The sequence below is a fragment of the Rhinatrema bivittatum genome, chromosome 11 (assembly GCF_901001135.1).
Source record: "Rhinatrema bivittatum chromosome 11, aRhiBiv1.1, whole genome shotgun sequence".
Taxonomy (NCBI): domain Eukaryota; kingdom Metazoa; phylum Chordata; class Amphibia; order Gymnophiona; family Rhinatrematidae; genus Rhinatrema; species Rhinatrema bivittatum.
In genome coordinates, this window is record NC_042625.1 from 98,198,201 (window position 1) to 98,217,806 (window position 19,606).

Genomic DNA, 19,606 nt, shown 5'->3' on the forward strand with positions numbered 1-19,606 from the left:
GGCTAATGTTCCCCACCTTTGCTGGTTTTTTCAAGCTAAGGATCCTTCTGGGACTCCAAGAAATCTCCCTCCTGGCGGAGCCTCTGTCAGCTTCTGGGGCTGTAAGAGTGGATGAAAGAGAGGCCGTTCCTGAAGACACCTCCCGTAGGGGCGCATCACGGAGCCCTGCACACTCCTCTGTCTGCGCGGGGAAACGAGCTCTCAGCACCTCTCCAGGGCGCCCCAGGTTATATAAGAGTGGATGAAAGAGAGGCCGTTCCTGAAGACACCTCCCGTAGGGGCGCATCACGGAGCCCTGCACACTCCTCTGTCTGCGCGGGGAAACGAGCTCTCAGCACCTCTCCGGGGCGCCCCAGGTTATGTAAGAGTGGATGAAAGAGAGGCCGTTCCTGAAGACACCTCCCGTAGGGGCGCATCACGGAGCCCTGCACACTCCTCTGTCTGCGCGGGGAAACGAGCTCTCAGCACCTCTCCGGGGCGCCCCAGGTTATGTAAGAGTGGATGAAAGAGAGGCCGTTCCTGAAGACACCTCCCGTAGGGGCGCATCACGGAGCCCTGCACACTCCTCTGTCTGCGCGGGGAAACGAGCTCTCAGCACCTCTCCGGGGCGCCCCAGGTTATATAAGAGTGGATGAAAGAGAGGCCGTTCCTGAAGACACCTCCCGTAGGGGCGCATCACGGAGCCCTGCACACTCCTCTGTCTGCGCGGGGAAACGAGCTCTCAGCACCTCTCCAGGGCGCCCCAGGTTATATAAGAGTGGATGAAAGAGAGGCCGTTCCTGAAGACACCTCCCGTAGGGGCGCATCACGGAGCCCTGCACACTCCTCTGTCTGCGCGGGGAAACGAGCTCTCAGCACCTCTCCAGGGCGCCCCAGGTTATATAAGAGTGGATGAAAGAGAGGCCGTTCCTGAAGACACCTCCCGTAGGGGCGCATCACGGAGCCCTGCACACTCCTCTGTCTGCGCGGGGAAACGAGCTCTCAGCACCTCTCCGGGGCGCCCCAGGTTATGTAAGAGTGGATGAAAGAGAGGCCGTTCCTGAAGACACCTCCCGTAGGGGCGCATCACGGAGCCCTGCACACTCCTCTGTCTGCGCGGGGAAACGAGCTCTCAGCACCTCTCTGGGGCGCCCCAGGTTATATTTAAATGGGCTGGGCGCTAAGGGACGTTGTGTGCCCCGAGTGCCTCCTCGGGATCGGGCGCCTGTCAGCGGGTTAGGAGGACGGACGCCCGTTTCCTAACCTGAGCACGGCACTTTCTTTTTGTTTTGTTTTAAGTTTTTCCTTTGTCGGTTCCTCCAACTTAATATCACCACGATTAACTCAGAGGAACTAAAGAAAAGCACATTTTCTGCTTTCTGTAATCTTTTTGGGCTCCTGAAGAATGAACGTCCGCTCCGGGGCAGGCGTTAATTTTTAAGGGTAAAAATGTGAGGGTCGGGCGCGCATTTTGTTTTGGTTTTTTTTGCATGGGGGGAAATTGCTAATGGCCTCATCTGCATGAATTTGCATGTGATGAGGGCTATTACCTACCTGCAGGCTTGGAAGCGCTAATCCCCGTTTTGCATCTAATAGCGAGTTGAGCCGTGCACTGCAGCCAGCGCACAGTATTGCATCGGCCTGATAGTAAGGGGCGCTTTGGTGACTTCCTTACATATAAATAGTCTAAAAATTAGATATGTTTGCTGAGAATTGACCATTGAAGCTATTTGATGATGACTTTAAACCTTTAACTCTGATCAGCTCACTCCCTATGTCCCTCTCCCGTACGTTTAAATCAGAAATATGTCTTTAAGTGGCTGCTGGAGAGATACTTTCATTCCGTTGTGAGTGAGGAGGGGAAATGGGTCAGCGCTCCTCTGTCTGTAGCATGTCTCCATGTCCGCCAAGTAAAGCAGTGATTCTGGTTAGGCAGTCCTTCTGCATTCAGCTTGCAGGCCTTTTCTGTTCATGCAGTGCCACTGAAGGCAATAAAACAGCAGGAAGGTTATCCCCACCGCAAACCCCACCACTGCACGTTCAACGGACTCAAACAGCAGAATGACCTCAGCTTAAAGCAGATGCAGCAAGCAATGGCCACTCTGCTTATTTCACATGCTCAATCCAATTCTGTACATACCCTACAGTTAATAACATGACTCTATTAGTAATTAGGTTAATTAATAGAATAGGGGTTTTTCCTAGCAAGATTCAATTAACAGAGCCCCATTTAACTGGAATTGATTTTAAAAAATCAGTTTAATTGCTTAAATACTCTTTGTGTGTTGTTGAGAAAAGCAATTTGAGGGTGGAATTTGGAGTAATCCTTCCCCGTTGTGAAGTTAATATGGCCAGCTCTTAAGAGGAAAGGGAAGTGAGAACAGCCAGAAGGAAAGATGGCCAGCTACATAGGAAATCTTCATGTATTTTTTTTCACCTAACAAATGCAGACCCTAACGCATTATCTTAAATTAGGGAAACAAGGCAATGGTTCCATGTCACTCTTGTCACTTCATTAACTATCAATATCTAAAAACTTACACATAACGGCTGTGCTCTGAAATTTCTCTCTGGGAGTCTGCGGGTGAAATAAGCAGATACTGCGGAGAAAAATTGATTTGGTGAAGTTGATACCTGCATGGGTGTTTATCAGTGTTAAGGATAAGGATGCACTTTTGTTCAAAGCTAAGTCCTGTCCTGGAAATGGCTCCTGCAAAGCAAGAGAATGGGTCCTGCTGAGACTGTTATAACTCCACATTAACAGCAAAGTATTTCATGTCATTGGTGTAGCTACGGGTGGGCCTGGATGGGCCATGGCCCACCCACATTGTGCTCAGGCCCACCTAACCAGGGCTGTCTGACACTAGAGCTGTAAGGCCGTCGCGGGATCCCATCCCTGCGACAGTGGAAGTAGGAGTTTGGCTGTGCCTAATGAAATGGCCCCATATGTATGTGGGTGAGAATGGGAGCTTGAATGTGTGCATGTGGGTGAGAATGGGAGCCTGGGTGTCTGTGTGTAGAAACAGAATGAGAAGAGAGACACTAAAAATGAATTAGGAAATGACCAACAAGGGAAAAGTGGGGAAAAAAGAGACTGGGACCAAATGATTAGAAAAATACAAAGATCAAACAACAATAATTATAAAATACATTTCTACAGATTAATAAGGAATTTTTAATGCTGGTAAGTGCTTGAAATAATTGAGGTAAAATGTTGTAAAATTTCATGCAAAATGCATAATGGCTGTTGCAAACTACTTAGAAAGCCATTGTAGGGTGCAGTATATGGCATTATTTATTAATAAGAATACAACTAGTAGGTCTCAGACCTGCATGCCTACTGCCCACCCCTGTTAACCTTGTGCCCACCCAAAAAATTCAGTTCTGGCTACGCCACAGTTTCATGTGCTTTCACAATTGCTACATCCCACTTTGCTAGGGCTGCTTGCAGCGGTGCTTTACTTACATGTCTTCTCATTGGAAATCACTGTAAAGATAATTAGATGTAATGAAACCTGGAGAGAAGGACATGTTACTACTAGAGGGAGGAGCATGATCTCCATGGGACATAACCAGTGACTTGGGAAGCCAGATCTGCCTCCTACATGCCACAGAATTGTACAAGTAGCACAGAATGAAAAAGCACGAGCAATTATGTTTGAAAGTTAAAGTGATGACAGGATCTGAAGTTCAGCTTCCAAGATGTAGCCTCGTGGTGAGGTAACTGCTTGAGAAGTACCAGTGGAATATCCCTTGAGATGGAGGTTTCCACTGTGGTAGCTTTTTAGTGATTTGGGTGCAAATGCTCCAGGGCATGAGGAGAGAAAAGGGTTGGGTTATACAAAGCGCTGAATTATTGACACAAAATGAATGTTAGTGCCACCAAAGCAATATGTATACCAGGAATGACCGTAACAGCATCAGCTGCATGCTGCAAACCTTTAGAGAGGCCAGGAAAGCAAAGTGTGCGCAGTGGTCGTGTGGGGGTATATTTTATATTATGTCATAGAATACGCTACACACAATCTAGTAAAGCAAAACGTAATTTACTAAATGTTGTAAATATAAGGATAATAAATCGGCAAAGTAATATCAACATTGAATACGGTATCAGAGTAAACAGTACATAAATCAATACAGGTAAATAGGAGACAGACAGAAATAAAGATAGAATATTAACAAAGAACTCCTCCCTTATACGTCCTCCTCATATAAGCCAGTGTTCTTAGAAATCTGGAAGACTCGCGGGCCCGGGGACTCTGAAAAAGAACCAGCTGTTCGCTCTCTGTTCCTTTCAGCTCATCCAACTAAAATAAGCAAATGCTATGCTTTATATATCCCTCTGCATTTCAATTTGCATTTTACCCAGGAAGGCATTTTAATACCAGTCTTTTGATCTCCCATTTGGTAAAAGATACCAACTGTTTAACTTATTATCAGCTCATTGGTATGGGTACTAGTCTTTAGCATTAGATCTTCCTAGGTGATGATAAATACCAAATGTCTTAGGCCTGGATTTTCTATCGTTGCAAAGATTATTGAATCCCGCGGAAACGGGGGGCAGGGAGGGTGAAGCGGGGGGCGGGCCTGTGAAATCTGGCAGCGATTGCACCACCGTGATGTTATCGCTGCCAGCTTTCGCACCCATGAAAGGTGTTGCTATTGGGCATGCTACTGGCGGCAATAACGGGTCTTTCCTTATTGCCGCCAGCGATTTTACCACCGCGTCTGCCCTGATGCCGCCCCGACTCCTCCTCTTCCGGTCCCGACTCTGCCCCTATCAAGCTATCACACGCGAAAAGGGACTTTATGCATGCAATACCGATAGAAAATGACCCCCTTAGTTTTTTATGTCCCCAGAGATACCAGATGTTCCTTGGGGCCACCTCAGCTCTATCAGCTCATTGTTGCCAGAATGTCTCAGGAATGCAGGGAGCAAATGGTGATAGTGTCATGCCTTTATGCAGTCTTTGTACTTAAATTATATGCAATATATTGATTCATACTTATCAATCATTGGAGCCTGTTCTGATCCATAGCTGTCTATTCGCGGTACAAAGTCTTCCGGAGAACTAGCTAGCTGTCTAAAATTATATTCCCACACAAGGAAGAGGTAAACTATGGACAGGTTGAAGGCTTTCCTAACAACTGAACAGTGAGTAAATAGCAGAGGAGTTTCAAGTCTTGGAGTTTGTCTCCCATCTGCTGTAAAAACTGCATTTCAGGGCCAAAAGAAGAATTACGTCCAGCTTCTGCCCCAACAGAAAAGCTGAATTTGAAAGGAGTTTTCTATTATCATTATCATTATTATTATTATGTTTATATGGGGGAGAGTGATTATAAAAGGGAAAAGAATTCATGTGCGTGATCATACAGTGTGGAAAGGTGTTTTTTGGACATCAGTGATTTTTAAACAAAGGACTTGGCCTATATTGAAATGGCTTAAGCAAGCTTTACGAAAGTAATTGGATTTTGTAATAGCTAATATAAACTCTGTCACAAGCAAAAATTAATTGAATTGTAATGTCATATTTGTGTAAACAAACTGCAGATGCAAACAGTGGTGTGTGTATGTACAGGGCTTCAGTTATTTTGATAATTAACTTCAGTGTGTAATTGGATATAGTGCTGTAATTATTAACTGTTCACGTGCTTTGGCGTAGTTAATTTGTCACGACTGGTTTCTAGGTCTGGAACAGTAGAGACAAGAATGGGGCACAAGTTTCAATACAAAATATAATTTAAAAGACTGCAAACTGGGTGTCCAGGCTGACCAATGTAAATAATGAAGCGACCAGGTTTGTCCCCGCTGGTAATCCCTGACCTGAGAGTTTGAGGTTTTTTGCTTTTCACTATCTTGTTAATGGATTGTATCCTATCCTAGGCCTCCTCTTGCTGAATTTTACTGTTGCTTCCAAGATGTTTGATCATTAAAAGAATATTTTGGTAGGGGTTGGCTGCTTTGTTGGAGGGGATTAGTCTTGTGATTGATAATGATCCTTTGAGCGGTCCGGGAAGATTTTCACTGTTCCGTGATGGGGGAGTATTGGTGACTTAATGTACCATAATGTGCCAAACATCTAGAGTTACCATAATGATGTCTGTGAGGTGTCACCTGTAGTGGGAGTGCCATTGGTCACTACAGCTTGTCCTGGGGCCGGATTCACTCAAGGCTTTTCTCCCATTCTGTGTCGGTGAATCAAGACCTTGCTGTTTTATCCCAAACATCAATTTTAGATCGGATGGCAAAATTAACTAGGATGTCAGACTACTGCTGTATTATTTATTCCTCATCTTTCTGTATCCAGATCAATGGCTAAAGAAAGGCCATTCACTGGTATTACAGCTGCAAGGGACCTCTGCAAGGAGTGACACCTGAACAGCAGAGACATTCACTGGTGTTACAGCTGCAAGAGACCTCTGCATGGAGTGATACCTGAACAGCAGAGACATTCACTGGTATTACAGCTGCAAGAGACCTCTGCATGGAGTGACACCTGCACAGCAGAGACATTCACTGGTATTACAGCTGCAAGAGACCTCTGCATGGAGTGACACCTGAACAGCAGAGACATTCACTGGTGTTACAGCTGCAAGAGACCTCTGCAAGGAGTGACACCTGAACAGCAGAGACATTCACTGGTGTTACAGCTGCAAGAGACCTCTGCATGGAGTGACACCTGCACAGCAGAGACATTCACTGGTATTACAGCTGCAAGAGACCTCTGCATGGAGTGACACCTGAACAGCAGAGACATTCACTGGTATTATAGCTGCAAGAGACCTCTGCATGGAGTGACACCTGAACAGCAGAGACATTCACTGGTATTACAGCTGCAAGAGACCTCTGCATGGAGTGACACCTGAACAGCAGAGACATTCACTGGTGTTACAGCTGCAAGAGACCTCTGCATGGAGTGACACCTGAACAGCAGAGACATTCACTGGTATTATAGCTGCAAGAGACCTCTGCATGGAGTGACACCTGAACAGCAGAGACATGATTTGAGTGTCTTAGTAACTTACCTTCCATGCAGCAGCCTGATAATTCTGTTTTTTATAGCTAAGAGATATGGAATATTTACAGTGGCTTTTCAGAGCACAGAGGAGTAAGCTAAACCTGTTTGCAGTGTTTGAGATCTATAAGCAAAGTATCTTGTTGCTTTATGTTAAAACTTATTTATAACATGAATGGATTTTAACGTCTATTTTTTTTTTGTTATTTTGAGTGCTCTCTTTCTCTCTCTCTTTAAAGATATATATATATATATCTTTAAAGAGAGAGGGGGGCGAGCAGCCCCATATATATATATATATATATATATATATATATATATATATATATATATGGGGCTGCTCGCCAGTCCTGCCAGTGTGACCTCTACCTTAGACCTCCATATACATGGCTAGGTGGCAAATGCAGACAGGGTAGGGCAAGCGACTCTAATGAAAGGAAGGGCAGAGGGACAGGTATAGAATTCCTCACCCTACCCCCTCCTTTTTTTCTCCCTTGACTGAGTGTGAGTGGATATTAAAGGAAGCCCCCAAAAAAGAGAGAGTGTTAATAGCATGGCACCGTGGGGAGGCCAGTTTTATGATCCGTGGGCTGGACGTGTGCATTATCAGTGTCTCCGTTAGGGGTGGAGGAATGGCGGAGGGTGTCTGTGTGTATGGGGGGAGTGGTCAGTGGGGAAGGGCGGGGGTGCGGTGCATGTATGCATGTCCTGGTGTAGGTGGTACAGGGTGGGGGGGCCTGCTCCACGTTCTCCCTGCCCCGCCTCAGCTGCGTGGGAAAGGTGCGTATGCGTTGTGGCTCCGAGTGGTGGATGTGTAAGTGGTGTAGGGAGGTGAGTGGAGTGTGTATGTCTGCAGACAGTGTTTAACGAATGGCTAAAAGCTGCATAAGCTTTAGCTGATTTTGTAATAGCTCAGTCGTAGAATTCCTGTAAAACAACAAATCCACGAAAGAGTCTTCCAGCCAGCAAACCAAGATACAATTTTTGGTGACTAGAAAGACTTTGGCTATTAAGAATCAGCAAATGGTCTGATAAACAGAATAATGAGCAGACACTTGCTGAGAAAGAAGCAGACTTCCCAGTAATTACCCCTAGTTCATGAACCACATTACCCCGGAACCTCTGTAAGTCCTCAGCCTCCCACAGTCAAAGAAAAAGCATTGCCTTAGCCTCACATGTCAAACAGGAATCTGAGTGACCCAGGCCGGCGGTGCACCTGTAGGCGATCTCAGGTTTTGTCATTGGCTTCCTTTGTGCTGCATCCTCCTGGGTAGATGAGCAGCCAGCCAGAGTGAAACCTGTGGTCAGACTCTTCAGCCATCGCGCTCCCTGCCCTCTTATCTGAAGTGGGCTCAGAATTGAGGTCACATTGTCCTAGCCGTTGGAGAGCTCCACTGGTTTTTCCAGAGTGACAGAGTTTTCTTATTCAAAATCACCTTCCTTGCTTAAAAGATTCTCCAGGGTCGGCTCCGTTGCACCTGACTGACCTCTGTCTCAGGGGAGTCACAGTTGATGGCAGGGGAATCGCTGCTTGTCACAGATGTTTTTTTGTGTATCTCTCTCTCTCTCTCTGCCCATTTTCTTGTAACATGTGTTTATGTACATATATATATATACTTTGAATTTGCTTTCATCTCGTCACAGAGAGCGATTCCCTCACTGTATGCCGTGCAGTGGTTGCAGTGCACATGCCAGCAGATTGCACTGGTTGCAGTGCACATGCCAGCAGATTGCGGGGAAGCAGCAGATCCGACTCCCCACATTCCCGCCTTGCTGCCTCCTCATGTTCTTGCAGAATAACTCGGTCTGTTTTACCCTGAATGACCACGGACATCTTTCTTTGTAGGTTTACCGGAACGAATTTGCCACCTCCTGTAATTAGCAGTAAAAACTGGCTTCGCCTGCACTTTACATCAGACGGCAATCACAGGCAGAAAGGCTTCAGCGCCCAGTACCAAGGTAATTACCGATGAAACATGGCGGATGCGTCCATGCACCGAGGGGAACGCAGCTCCTTGGTAAGGAGGAGATGTCTCTCCGTTTCAGGGGCTGAGAGGTTTTATGCACTGCTCTCCCCCGCTATTAAACTCCGCTGACTCTGCATGGAGTTGGCTGTGACCGAGGGAGGGTTTGTGCTCTGCACTGGGCTGGGCAGGATCCTGCTTTGCATTGCATCTACTCTTGGCTAAGCCATTCCCTTGATGTCTAACGGGAGGGTAAGAGTAAGGTTTTCCCTTCAGAGGTTATGACACAAAGAAGCTGGCGTGTGCCTCCCTCCAGAGGAGGCCACAAGTTCCTTTTGTTTATGTGCCTTGGATAAAAAGTGCTCCGTGAATGCAGATAACATATTTCACTGCTTTAAGCACCCAAGGGTTGAGACAGGAATCTGGGTGCAGTTACCTGTAAGGAATGCATTCATCTGATTGTTCAGTGATGCTTCTGTGAATGAGATACTGCAGTATGAGAGAGTTGCGCTTGTTACAATAATTCAGAGTCGCAGAATAAAATAATGATGATGCGGATACGGCAGAGCCTTTCAAATGAAGATGCGATAACGAATAAAAGGTGAATTGTAAAGGCAGTGCACAGGCATTCATGTAATGCCGGCTCACGCAGAAGGACGCAGACGTCTTACAACATGCACGCGTGTTGTAAAACAGGCTGAACGCACATACGTGTGCTCACGTGTTTATAATGATAACGAATAAACGGTGAATTTTAAAGGCAGTGCACAGGCATTCATGTAATGCCGGCTCACGCAGAAGGACGCAGACGTCTTACAACATGCGCGCGTGTTGTAAAACAGGCTGAACGCACATATGTGGGCACACGTGTTTATAATGGGCACACACATGCGCACGCAAACGCCGCTTCTAGCGCCTAAGTAGGGGAATTTTATAAGGGACGCGCACCAGCGCAATTGGCCATTTCCCCAGTTTGTTCCCAGTTCGCCCAGGTAAGGGGTAGGACCTCCTCACCCCCTCGTTAAACAGCCTCCCTTTTACCCTGTTACCCCAGCCCTCCCCTCTATAATTTTATTTGTTTTAGGATTTACCCGCCACCCGTAGGAGAAGTAAAGTCCCACGTCGGAGATCCCGGGGCGCGCACGTGAAATCCAGGAACCCTCGTGCCCCCCTCCCCCCCAGACCACACCCCCGTAGCGGGGGAATACGCGTGGCCTTGGGCACCTGTAAACGTCCAGCTCAGCTGAGAGTTAAACCAGGAGCAGAGCAGGCAAAAGTCTACAAATTCAACACAAATAACCCCCACCTGCCCCCTCTGCAAGCTGAGAAAGCTCGGCGGGCCAGGCTGGACATGGGTCCAAAAGGAGAACTAAGAACTGCCAAACTGGGCCTGCAAATGACATTTAATGTGGGCAAATGCAAAGTGGTGCCCTTAGGGAAGAGCAACCCAAATTATAGCCTCACAATGCGAGGTTTACTCTGCACACAACAACGGAAAGTTCTGCAGACTTAATATCTGTCAAAATAGCACAAATTACATGACCGTCCTTAAGTAATTACATTCTAAATTAATACGGAAAAAAGGTATTACTTAAAGAAGCAGAATTTTAAATATTTTGAGCAGAATTTCTCTAGAAATTCACTGTAAAAGTGTCCCTTCCACTCGCTCTCCCTACTCCCCTGGCCACTTTGCCCTCTCAGGCCCCAACTCCTCCAACTGCCAGTATCTCTCCCCTCCACCTCTAGGCTCAACCCCTTCCACTCTATTGCCAGTCCTAGAGTTTGACCCCATTCTCAGTACTGCCCCTCACACAGGCTCCCGTTCTCTAGCACACATACACACACCCTCATACAGGCTCCCTCACTCTCTCGCACACACACACACACCCTCATACAGGCTCCCTCACTCTCTCGCACACACACATCCCCTCATACAGGCTCCCTCAGTGTCTCGCACACACACACACTCTCATACAGGCTCCCTCACTCTCTCGCACACACACATCCCCTCATACAGGCTCCCTCAGTGTCTCGCACACACACACACTCTCATACAGGCTCCCTCACTCTCTCGCACACACACATCCCCTCATACAGGCTCCCTCACTCTCTCGCACACACACACACACCCTCATACAGGCTCCCTCACTCTCTCGCACACACACATCCCCTCATACAGGCTCCCTCAGTGTCTCGCACACACACACACTCTCATACAGGCTCCCTCACTCTCTCGCACACACACACACCCTCATACAGGCTCCCTCACTCTCTCGCACACACACATCCCCTCATACAGGCTCCCTCAGTGTCTCGCACACACACACACCCTCATACAGGCTCCCTCACTCTCTTGCACACACACACACACCCTCATACAGGCTCCCTCACTCTCTCGCACACACACACACCCCCTCATACAGGCTCCCTCACTCTCTCGCACACACACACCCCCTCATACAGGCTCCCTCACTCTCTCGCACACACACACACCCTCATACAGGCTCCCTCACTCTCTCGCACACACACACACCCTCATACAGGCTCCCTCACTCTCTCGCACACACACATCCCCTCATACAGGCTCCCTCACTCTCTCGCACACACACACACACCCTCATACAGGCTCCCTCACTCTCTCGCACACACACATCCCCTCATACAGGCTCCCTCAGTGTCTCGCACACACACACACACTCTCATACAGGTTCCCTCACACTCTCGCACACACACACACCCTCATACAGGCTCCCTCACTCTCTCGCACACACACACACCCTCATACAGGCTCCCTCACTCTCTTGCACACACACACACACCCTCATACAGGCTCCCTCACTCTCTCGCACACACACACCCCCTCATACAGGCTCCCTCACTCTCTCGCACACACACACCCCCTCATACAGGGCTCCTCTCTCTTGCACACGCACCCACACAAGCTCCCTTTCTCTCTCACACAGGCTACCTATGTCTCTCTCTCACGCAGCCCTTCACGCAGGCTCTGTCTCACACATACACAATCCCGTCACACAGGCTAGCACCCTCACATACACACAATCCCTTTTTCATACACACCAGCTCCCAATCTCTCACACACATACACACTCCCTCACAATCACCTCATATAGGATCCCTCTCTCTGGCACCCACACTCAACATCCCCACCTCCCTGCACTCTCACCTCCCATGCTCTCTCTCTCACACCCTCCTGCTCACCCCCTGCTCTCTCACCCTCCCCTCTCTCACCCTCCCCTCTCTCACACTGCTCCCCTCCCCTCTCCTCTCTCACACCTGCTCCCCTCCCCTCTCCTCTCTCACACCCCCTCCCCTCCTCCATACCCCTTCCCCTTCCTTCTCCTCTCTCACACCTCCTCCCCTTTCTCACACACCTCTCCCTCTCCTCTCTCACACACACATTCACTCTCATTGGGGTCTTCATCTTCGCTGCAAGCAGAGCACACTCCATTCATGGTACATTGGGGTCCTTCATCTTCGCAGCGAGCAGAGCACATCCAGCGGCACACAGGGCCTTCATCTTCGCACGCTCTGTTCACGGCATGCCGGGATCTCCTCTGCCAGTTCTGTGCTCGGCAGTGGTGCAGAATTCCCCCAGGACTAAGGTTCCACATTGGGAGTCACCACTCAGGAAAGGATCCAGGTGTCATCTTTGCTAATACATTGAAATCTGCTAAGGAAGCACTGAAAGTCCCATTGGTCTCTCTCCTCACTCCCAGCATGTCCACTTCTGTTTCTTCAGCACTCGTCTCTTTCCCCTTCCTCCACAGCTTGTCCTTACCATACTCTCTTGCCTCCAGTCCAGCCCAACCCTTCTGCCACCATCCCCTTCCTCAGCCACTCCACACCACACATCCTCTCACCACCACTCCCACTCCCCACCTTCTCTCACGTTATCCTAAACTCTTCCCTTCTCATCCTCTTTTTCCCCTTCCAGACTTAGTCCCTCTGCTGTATGTTATGTAGGTGGGATTCATGCATTCAGGATTGTGCTTTCATACCGCCCTGCCAGTCTGATGGGTCTCTAATGTTGCTGGAGTGAATGTCCAACCCGAGGAGCTGCAGAGCTGCACCAGGAGCAAGATAGTAACTTTGTAGACGATGGTAGAAAAAGACCAACTGAGCCATCTAGTGCACCCTATCCACCATGCCAAGGATATGTCCCAGCCTCCAACCATATAGCATGGCCAGCTGTAAGCTCACTTCCCTTCTACTCCACGCTGCCCTTCTCTCCCATGTCCCATCACAACGGGCCACAAAAATCCAAACGGCCAACAGCATTGACCCAGCTGTTACCTGAACATCTGGCTGCTAGGTCACACGGATTCTGGTGTCAAACTTCTCCGCTCTTAAATGCCTCTAAGAGCCATGCCATTTGTTTGTTTATTTAAAAAACCTCTTATATATACCGCTACTCATTACAGAACTGCCATACACATCAGCGTAATCGTGTCTACATGAAAAAAATCTGAAAGCACCAGAGAAGAAAAGAAACATCATAATGTACAAAAGTAACATTTCTTTACTGTAAATCCCTCAGCATACAGCCGGGCCTGTACAGCTTTTTAAACGATCTTTCTATCGCCCTGTGTTCTGGCAAGGTGGCCCACGAGGCCAGTGACTGAGAGGGCTCTGTCTCTCACCTCGCCACTCTGGGCCCTTATTTTGTGATCGCAGTCTTCTGGAAGGAGATTAAATGCGCATCGCTGCCACCTGAGGGGTATTGATAGCATTTATCAATGTATGTGTTAGGGCTAACAGCTTGTACTTGACTCTGCGTCCTATAGGAAGCCGGTGACCTGCGGCAAGGACAGGAGTCACACGCTCATAATTTCTTTCACCAGGAAGTAGCCTGGCCTCAGGGAGCGTCCAGTATATATGTAAGAACGCCAAGCAATAGGGAACTGCAGTAATCTATCCCGGCAAAAATCAAATCCACAAAAACGAAAAGAGGAAGCTCGTAATTCCATCTGATGAAGTAAATAGTCTCTGTTCCTAGTGCCGCACATAGAAGAATTTAGCACAACATAATAAGCCATTTTTTGAATCATGAAGTTAAAACTGAAACTGTAATGTAAGAGGATGTAGCATACTATGGTGTTGCTGGAGGGGACACGCCACGCAGCTCAGAGAATAAAGAAAGACTTTTCTTTTTTCTTGTACAATCGCAAGGTGCTGTGCTTGTAGTATAAGACACTTGACACATTAGACTGTTAAACATAAGAGCCAGTAGGGAGCATTTTATCCTGCTATGGGGCCCTATGTGAGCCTGAACACCACCAGCTTGCAGGAAGCCACAATAAAACAAATGCAGTGTTAGCATTCAGTTTATTAAATACCACTGTGTCTGGAGTGCAAGCTTAGGGATGCGGAGCCCAGACCCTCTATAACTGAAGGTGACAGGAGATGGGCAAAAGGAAGGGTGCCTGGGGAGGTCAAGTGATGGGGCAGCAAGTTACAGAGTTTGTGACCTATAGAACAAGAATACTCAGGGGTCAGGCATAGGAAACAGAGCCTGTCACCTCTAGGACCGGCGAGATTGGGGATGGGAGCAGGGATACAGGGCCTCTCACCTCTAGGACCGGCGAGATTGGGGATGGGAGCAGGGATACAGAGCCTGTCACCTCTAGGACTGGAGGGATCAGGGTGGGAGCAGGGATACAGAGCCTGTCACCTCTAGGACTGGAGGGATCAGGGGATGGGAGCAGGGATACAGGGCCTGTCACCTCTAGGACTGGAGGGATCAGGGGATGGGTGCAGGGATACAGAGCCTGTCACCTCTAGGACTGGAGTGATCAAGGGATGGGAGCAGGGATACAGAGCCTGTCACCTCTAGGACTGGAGGGATCAGGGGATGGGAGCAGGGATACAGGGCCTGTCACCTCTAGGACTGGAGGGATCAGGGGATGGGTGCAGGGATACAGAGCCTGTCACCTCTAGGACTGGAGGGATCAGGGGATGGGAGCAGGGATACAGGGCCTGTCACCTCTAGGACTGGAGGGATCAGGGGATGGGTGCAGGGATACAGAGCCTGTCACCTCTAGGACTGGAGGGATCAGGGTGGGAGCAGGGATACAGAGCCTGTCACCTCTAGGACTGGAGGGATCAGGGGATGGGAGCAGGGATACAGGGCCTGTCACCTCTAGGACTGGAGGGATCAGGGGATGGGTGCAGGGATACAGAGCCTGTCACCTCTAGGACTGGAGGGATCAGGGGATGGGTGCAGGGATACAGAGCCTGTCACCTCTAGGACTGGAGGGATCAGGGGATGGGTGCAGGGTCCCAGAGCCTGTCACCTCTAGGACTGGAGGGATCAGGGGATGGGAGCAGGGATACAGAGCCTGTCACCTCTAGGACTGGAGGGCTCAGGGGATGGGAGCAGGGATACAGAGCCTGTCACCTCTAGGGCTGGAGGGATCAGGGGACGGGAGCAGGGATACAGAGCCTGTCACCTCTAGGGCTGGAGGGATCAGGGGACGGGAGCAGGGATACAGAGCCTGTCACCTCTAGGACTGGAGGGATCAGGGGATGGGAGCAGGGATACAGGGCCTGTCACCTCTAGGACTGGAGGGATCAGGGGATGGGTGCAGGGATACAGAGCCTGTCACCTCTAGGGCTGGAGGGATCAGGGGATGGGAGCAGGGATACAGAGCCTGTCACCTCTAGGGCTGGAGGGATCAGGGGATGGGTACAGGGATACAGAGCCTGTCACCTCTAGGGCTGGAGGGATCAGGGGATGGGTGCAGGGATACAGAGCCTGTCACCTCTAGGACTGGAGGGATCAGGGGACGAGAGCAGGGATACATAGCCTGTCACCTCTAGGACTGGAGGGATCAGGGGATGGGTGCAGGGATACAGAGCCTGTCACCTCTAGGACTGGAGGGAGCAGGGGATGCGCGCAGGGATACAGAGCCTGTCACCTCTAGGACTGGAGGGATCAGGGGATGGGTGCAGGGATACAGAGCCTGTCACCTCTAGGACCGGCAAGATTGGGGATGGGAGCAGGGATACAGAGCCTGTCACCTCTAGGACTGGAGGGATCAGGGGATGGGTGCAGGGATACAGAGCCTGTCACCTCTAGGACTGGAGGGATCAGGGGATGGGAGCAGGGATACAGAGCCTGTCACCTCTAGGACTGGGGGGATCAGGGGATGGGAGCAGGGATAGAGAGCCTGTCACCTCTAGGACTGGAGGGAGCAGGGGATGGGAGCAGGGATACAGAGCCTGTCACCTCTAGGACTGGAGGGATCAGGGGATGGGAGCAGGGATAGAGAGCCTGTCACCTTTAGGACTGGAGGGATCAGGGGATGGGTGCAGGGATACAGAGCCTGTCACCTCTAGGACTGGAGGGATCAGGGGATGGGAGCAGGGATACAGAGCCTGTCACCTCTAGGACTGGAGGGATCAGGGGATGGGTGCAGGGATACAGAGCCTGTCACCTCTAGGACCGGCAAGATTGGGGATGGGAGCAGGGATACAGAGCCTGTCACCTCTAGGACTGGAGGGATCAGGGGATGGGTGCAGGGATACAGAGCCTGTCACCTCTAGGACTGGAGGGATCAGGGGATGGGAGCAGGGATACAGAGCCCGTCACCTCTAGGACTGGAGGGATCAGGGGATGGGAGCAGGGATACAGAGCTGTCACCTCTAGGACTGGAGGGATCAGGGGATGGGAGCAGGGATAGAGAGCCTGTCACCTCTAGGACTGGAGGGATCAGGGGATGGGTGCAGGGATACAGAGCCTGTCACCTCTAGGACCGGCAAGATTGGGGATGGGAGCAGGGATACAGAGCCTGTCACCTCTAGGACTGGAGGGATCAGGGGATGGGTGCAGGGATACAGAGCCTGTCACCTCTAGGACTGGAGGGATCAGGGGATGGGAGCAGGGATACAGAGCCTGTCACCTCTAGGACTGGAGGGATCAGGGGATGGCTGCAGGGATAACAGAATATTTTACTTTTCTGTTACTGTTTCAGATCCTGCTTAGATGCCAGCTCATTCCAGAAGCCACCAGATGGCTTTCAGATGTTAATAGCTGGTTTTGTTTTCAAATGAAATAAATTGATTTTTTTCTTAGTTCTAAGCAACAGTATTTCTGAAGCATGTCCTAACTGTAAAATACTTTCAATTTTGCTTTCACAGTGGAATAATAATAGGTGTTTTAGGTATCCATTGAATTTTGTTTTTTTTGCCTGAAGTAAAATGAGGGCAGGTCACAGTAATGAAAGCAATATTAGATTTGAGACAGTACTAACCAGAACTAAATGCATGATATGCATGAAGGAATGGAACTTTTCATCCCATTTTTAAGAGAGAATTAAATCCGTTTGTTTTAATTATTTATTTATTTTGCTGATTGCTGCTAACACATAATTGTATCCTATATATTGATTTTCCCAAGTTAAAAAAAAATTAATTTTGTGCTGTCTTCAGACCAATAAGATTCCTGTCCCTGTTCTGAATTATAATTGAGGTATCGCTTCCACTCGTGGGTGAATCAACATTCAGAAGGAGCTCCAAAAACTTGAGGAATGGTCTAGAGCAGGGATGGTGAACTCCAGTCCTCGAGTGCTACAAACAGGCCACGTTTTCAGGAGCTCCACAATGAATATGCATGAGAGAGATCTGCGTGCTCTGCCTCCATTGTAGGCAAATCTATCTCTTGCATATTCATTGTGGACATCCTGAACACCTGGCCAGTTTGTGGCACTTGAGGACTGGAGTTTGCCATCACTGCATAGTCTTGTATTTGGAGTGGTATAGTCGAGGGAGTGAAATTATTATATGTGCAAAGGAAGAGCGGGATCTGGGGATGGATCGTTTCCAATGATTTTAAGGTGGCCAAACAGGTGGATAAAGCGATGGTAAAAGCCAGAAAGATGCCTGGCTGCATAGGGAGAGGACTGGTCAGCAGAAAAAGGGAGGTGACATTGCCCCTGTATAGGTCCCGGGTGAGACCTCACTTGGAATACTGAGATTGCACCTTCAAACGGATAGAAACAGGATGGAGTTGGGCCAGAGGAGGCTACTAACATGGCCAGTGATCTTCATTCTAAAGCATAGGGGGAGAGACTTAGAGAACTAAATATGTACACCCTGGAGGAAAGGCAAGATGGGGAGAATTGATAGAGACATTCAAGTAATTCGAAGGAATAACTGCACAAGAGGCTGTTCCCTTTCAGTGGAAAAGAGAGTCTGGGATGAGGGTGCAAGGGGCTACATTGAGGAGTAATCTTAGGAAATATTTCTTTACAGAGAGGGTGGTGGATGCACAGAACAGCTCAGTGGAGTTGGTGGAGAGAGGACAGGATCTGAATTTAGGAAAGCATGGAATAAGCAGAGGGGATCTCTGAGGGAGTGGTAGGGATTGTACAGTTGAGTAGTTGTATGGATTGGCAATGGCTGCCATGTTAGGTCTTCTTCTGCCATCATGTTCCCATCTGTCTTTGTAAATCCTGTGGTTAAATAGCCCTATTGTTTAAGAATTTTTGGATCTCTTTTTTTTGGAAGAGTTGTCGATATAAGTTTCAGATAACCAGCTGTGAAATGAAAGGAAGGAGCTGCTGACCAAATAAGAGAAAAGACCGTGGAATCCCAAACCTTGGTAACAATTAATGGTGACTGGGATGGAATTAGAAAGGCATAAACAGACTAGCATCCTACGATGACCTTGAACTACATTGAAAAATACTTTGACGCCATCTTAGATGCTGCAAATAACCAAAGAACAAACTTCAAAATGAAAGCTAGAGCAGCTGAAAATGTTGATGTGGCTGTTTTACGTTCTTTGCACTTTACTACTGAATGTCTGTGAATGAAGAGTGACAATATCATTTTATGCTAAAATCTATTGCCTCTCGTCATGAAACTGAACATTAATCATGCATAGAACTGATGTGATTACAGCAAGAAGACACCATTCAAACCATACCCTTAATACACAGAAAAGTGTCTGATAATCTTTGTTTAAGATAATTATATTCAGATGTGATCATTTGCAGCCAGGAAGGATCATGTAAAATGAATAATAGTCATTAATATGGAATAATATATATTTTTTATTTCACAACAGGAATAATAATATAGCATGCCACAGACCAGGGCTTCCTACAGTTGGCCTTGAGATTTCAGGATAACCCCATACACAAATGAACCTGTTTTATAGACCAAAATTATGCAGATATATCTCATGAATATTCATTGTAGATCAACCAGACCTGGTTGAGGGTCCCAAAGAGCAAGTTTGAGAGACCTGTCATAGACTAACAAGCTGTGAAGAGATGTGATAACATCTTCAGCTCTTATCTGTGATCTGCAAAGGCTTTCCCCTCTTTATTAATAACGGTTCTTATAAAAATGCCCTAGTTTCTATTCTGAGGCAATTTTGTCCTCAGCCGGCTCTGGCTCTGGAACGGAAAAAGGAGCTCTTGTGTCTTTGTAACCCCTGTGAAGCTGGACAGGTAACGCAGCATCCACAGCGCACACAGAAAACGCCTCCCATCCACTTTCTAACACATTTTTGGTTCGATTTGGTTCATACAATTAACAGATTCATTATGTTCTCAGATGTTTTAGGCACTCAGATGTTGAGTTTTGTGCACAACTGTATTATAACTATAGCCCTTTAAA

At 48.3% G+C, this 19,606-nt stretch overlaps 1 protein-coding gene across 5 annotated transcripts in view; it reads left to right on the forward strand.

The window, feature by feature from the left end:
- Nucleotides 1-19,606, forward strand: part of CSMD2 (CUB and Sushi multiple domains 2) — a 653,904-nt gene that overhangs the window by 370,779 nt on the left and 263,519 nt on the right. For all 5 annotated transcript variants that reach the window (XM_029572110.1, XM_029572106.1, XM_029572107.1 and 2 more), the window contains exon 6: nt 8,842-8,954. In XM_029572110.1, the coding sequence (XP_029427970.1) occupies nt 8,842-8,954 (113 nt within the window). The remainder of the gene's footprint in view (nt 1-8,841; nt 8,955-19,606) is intronic.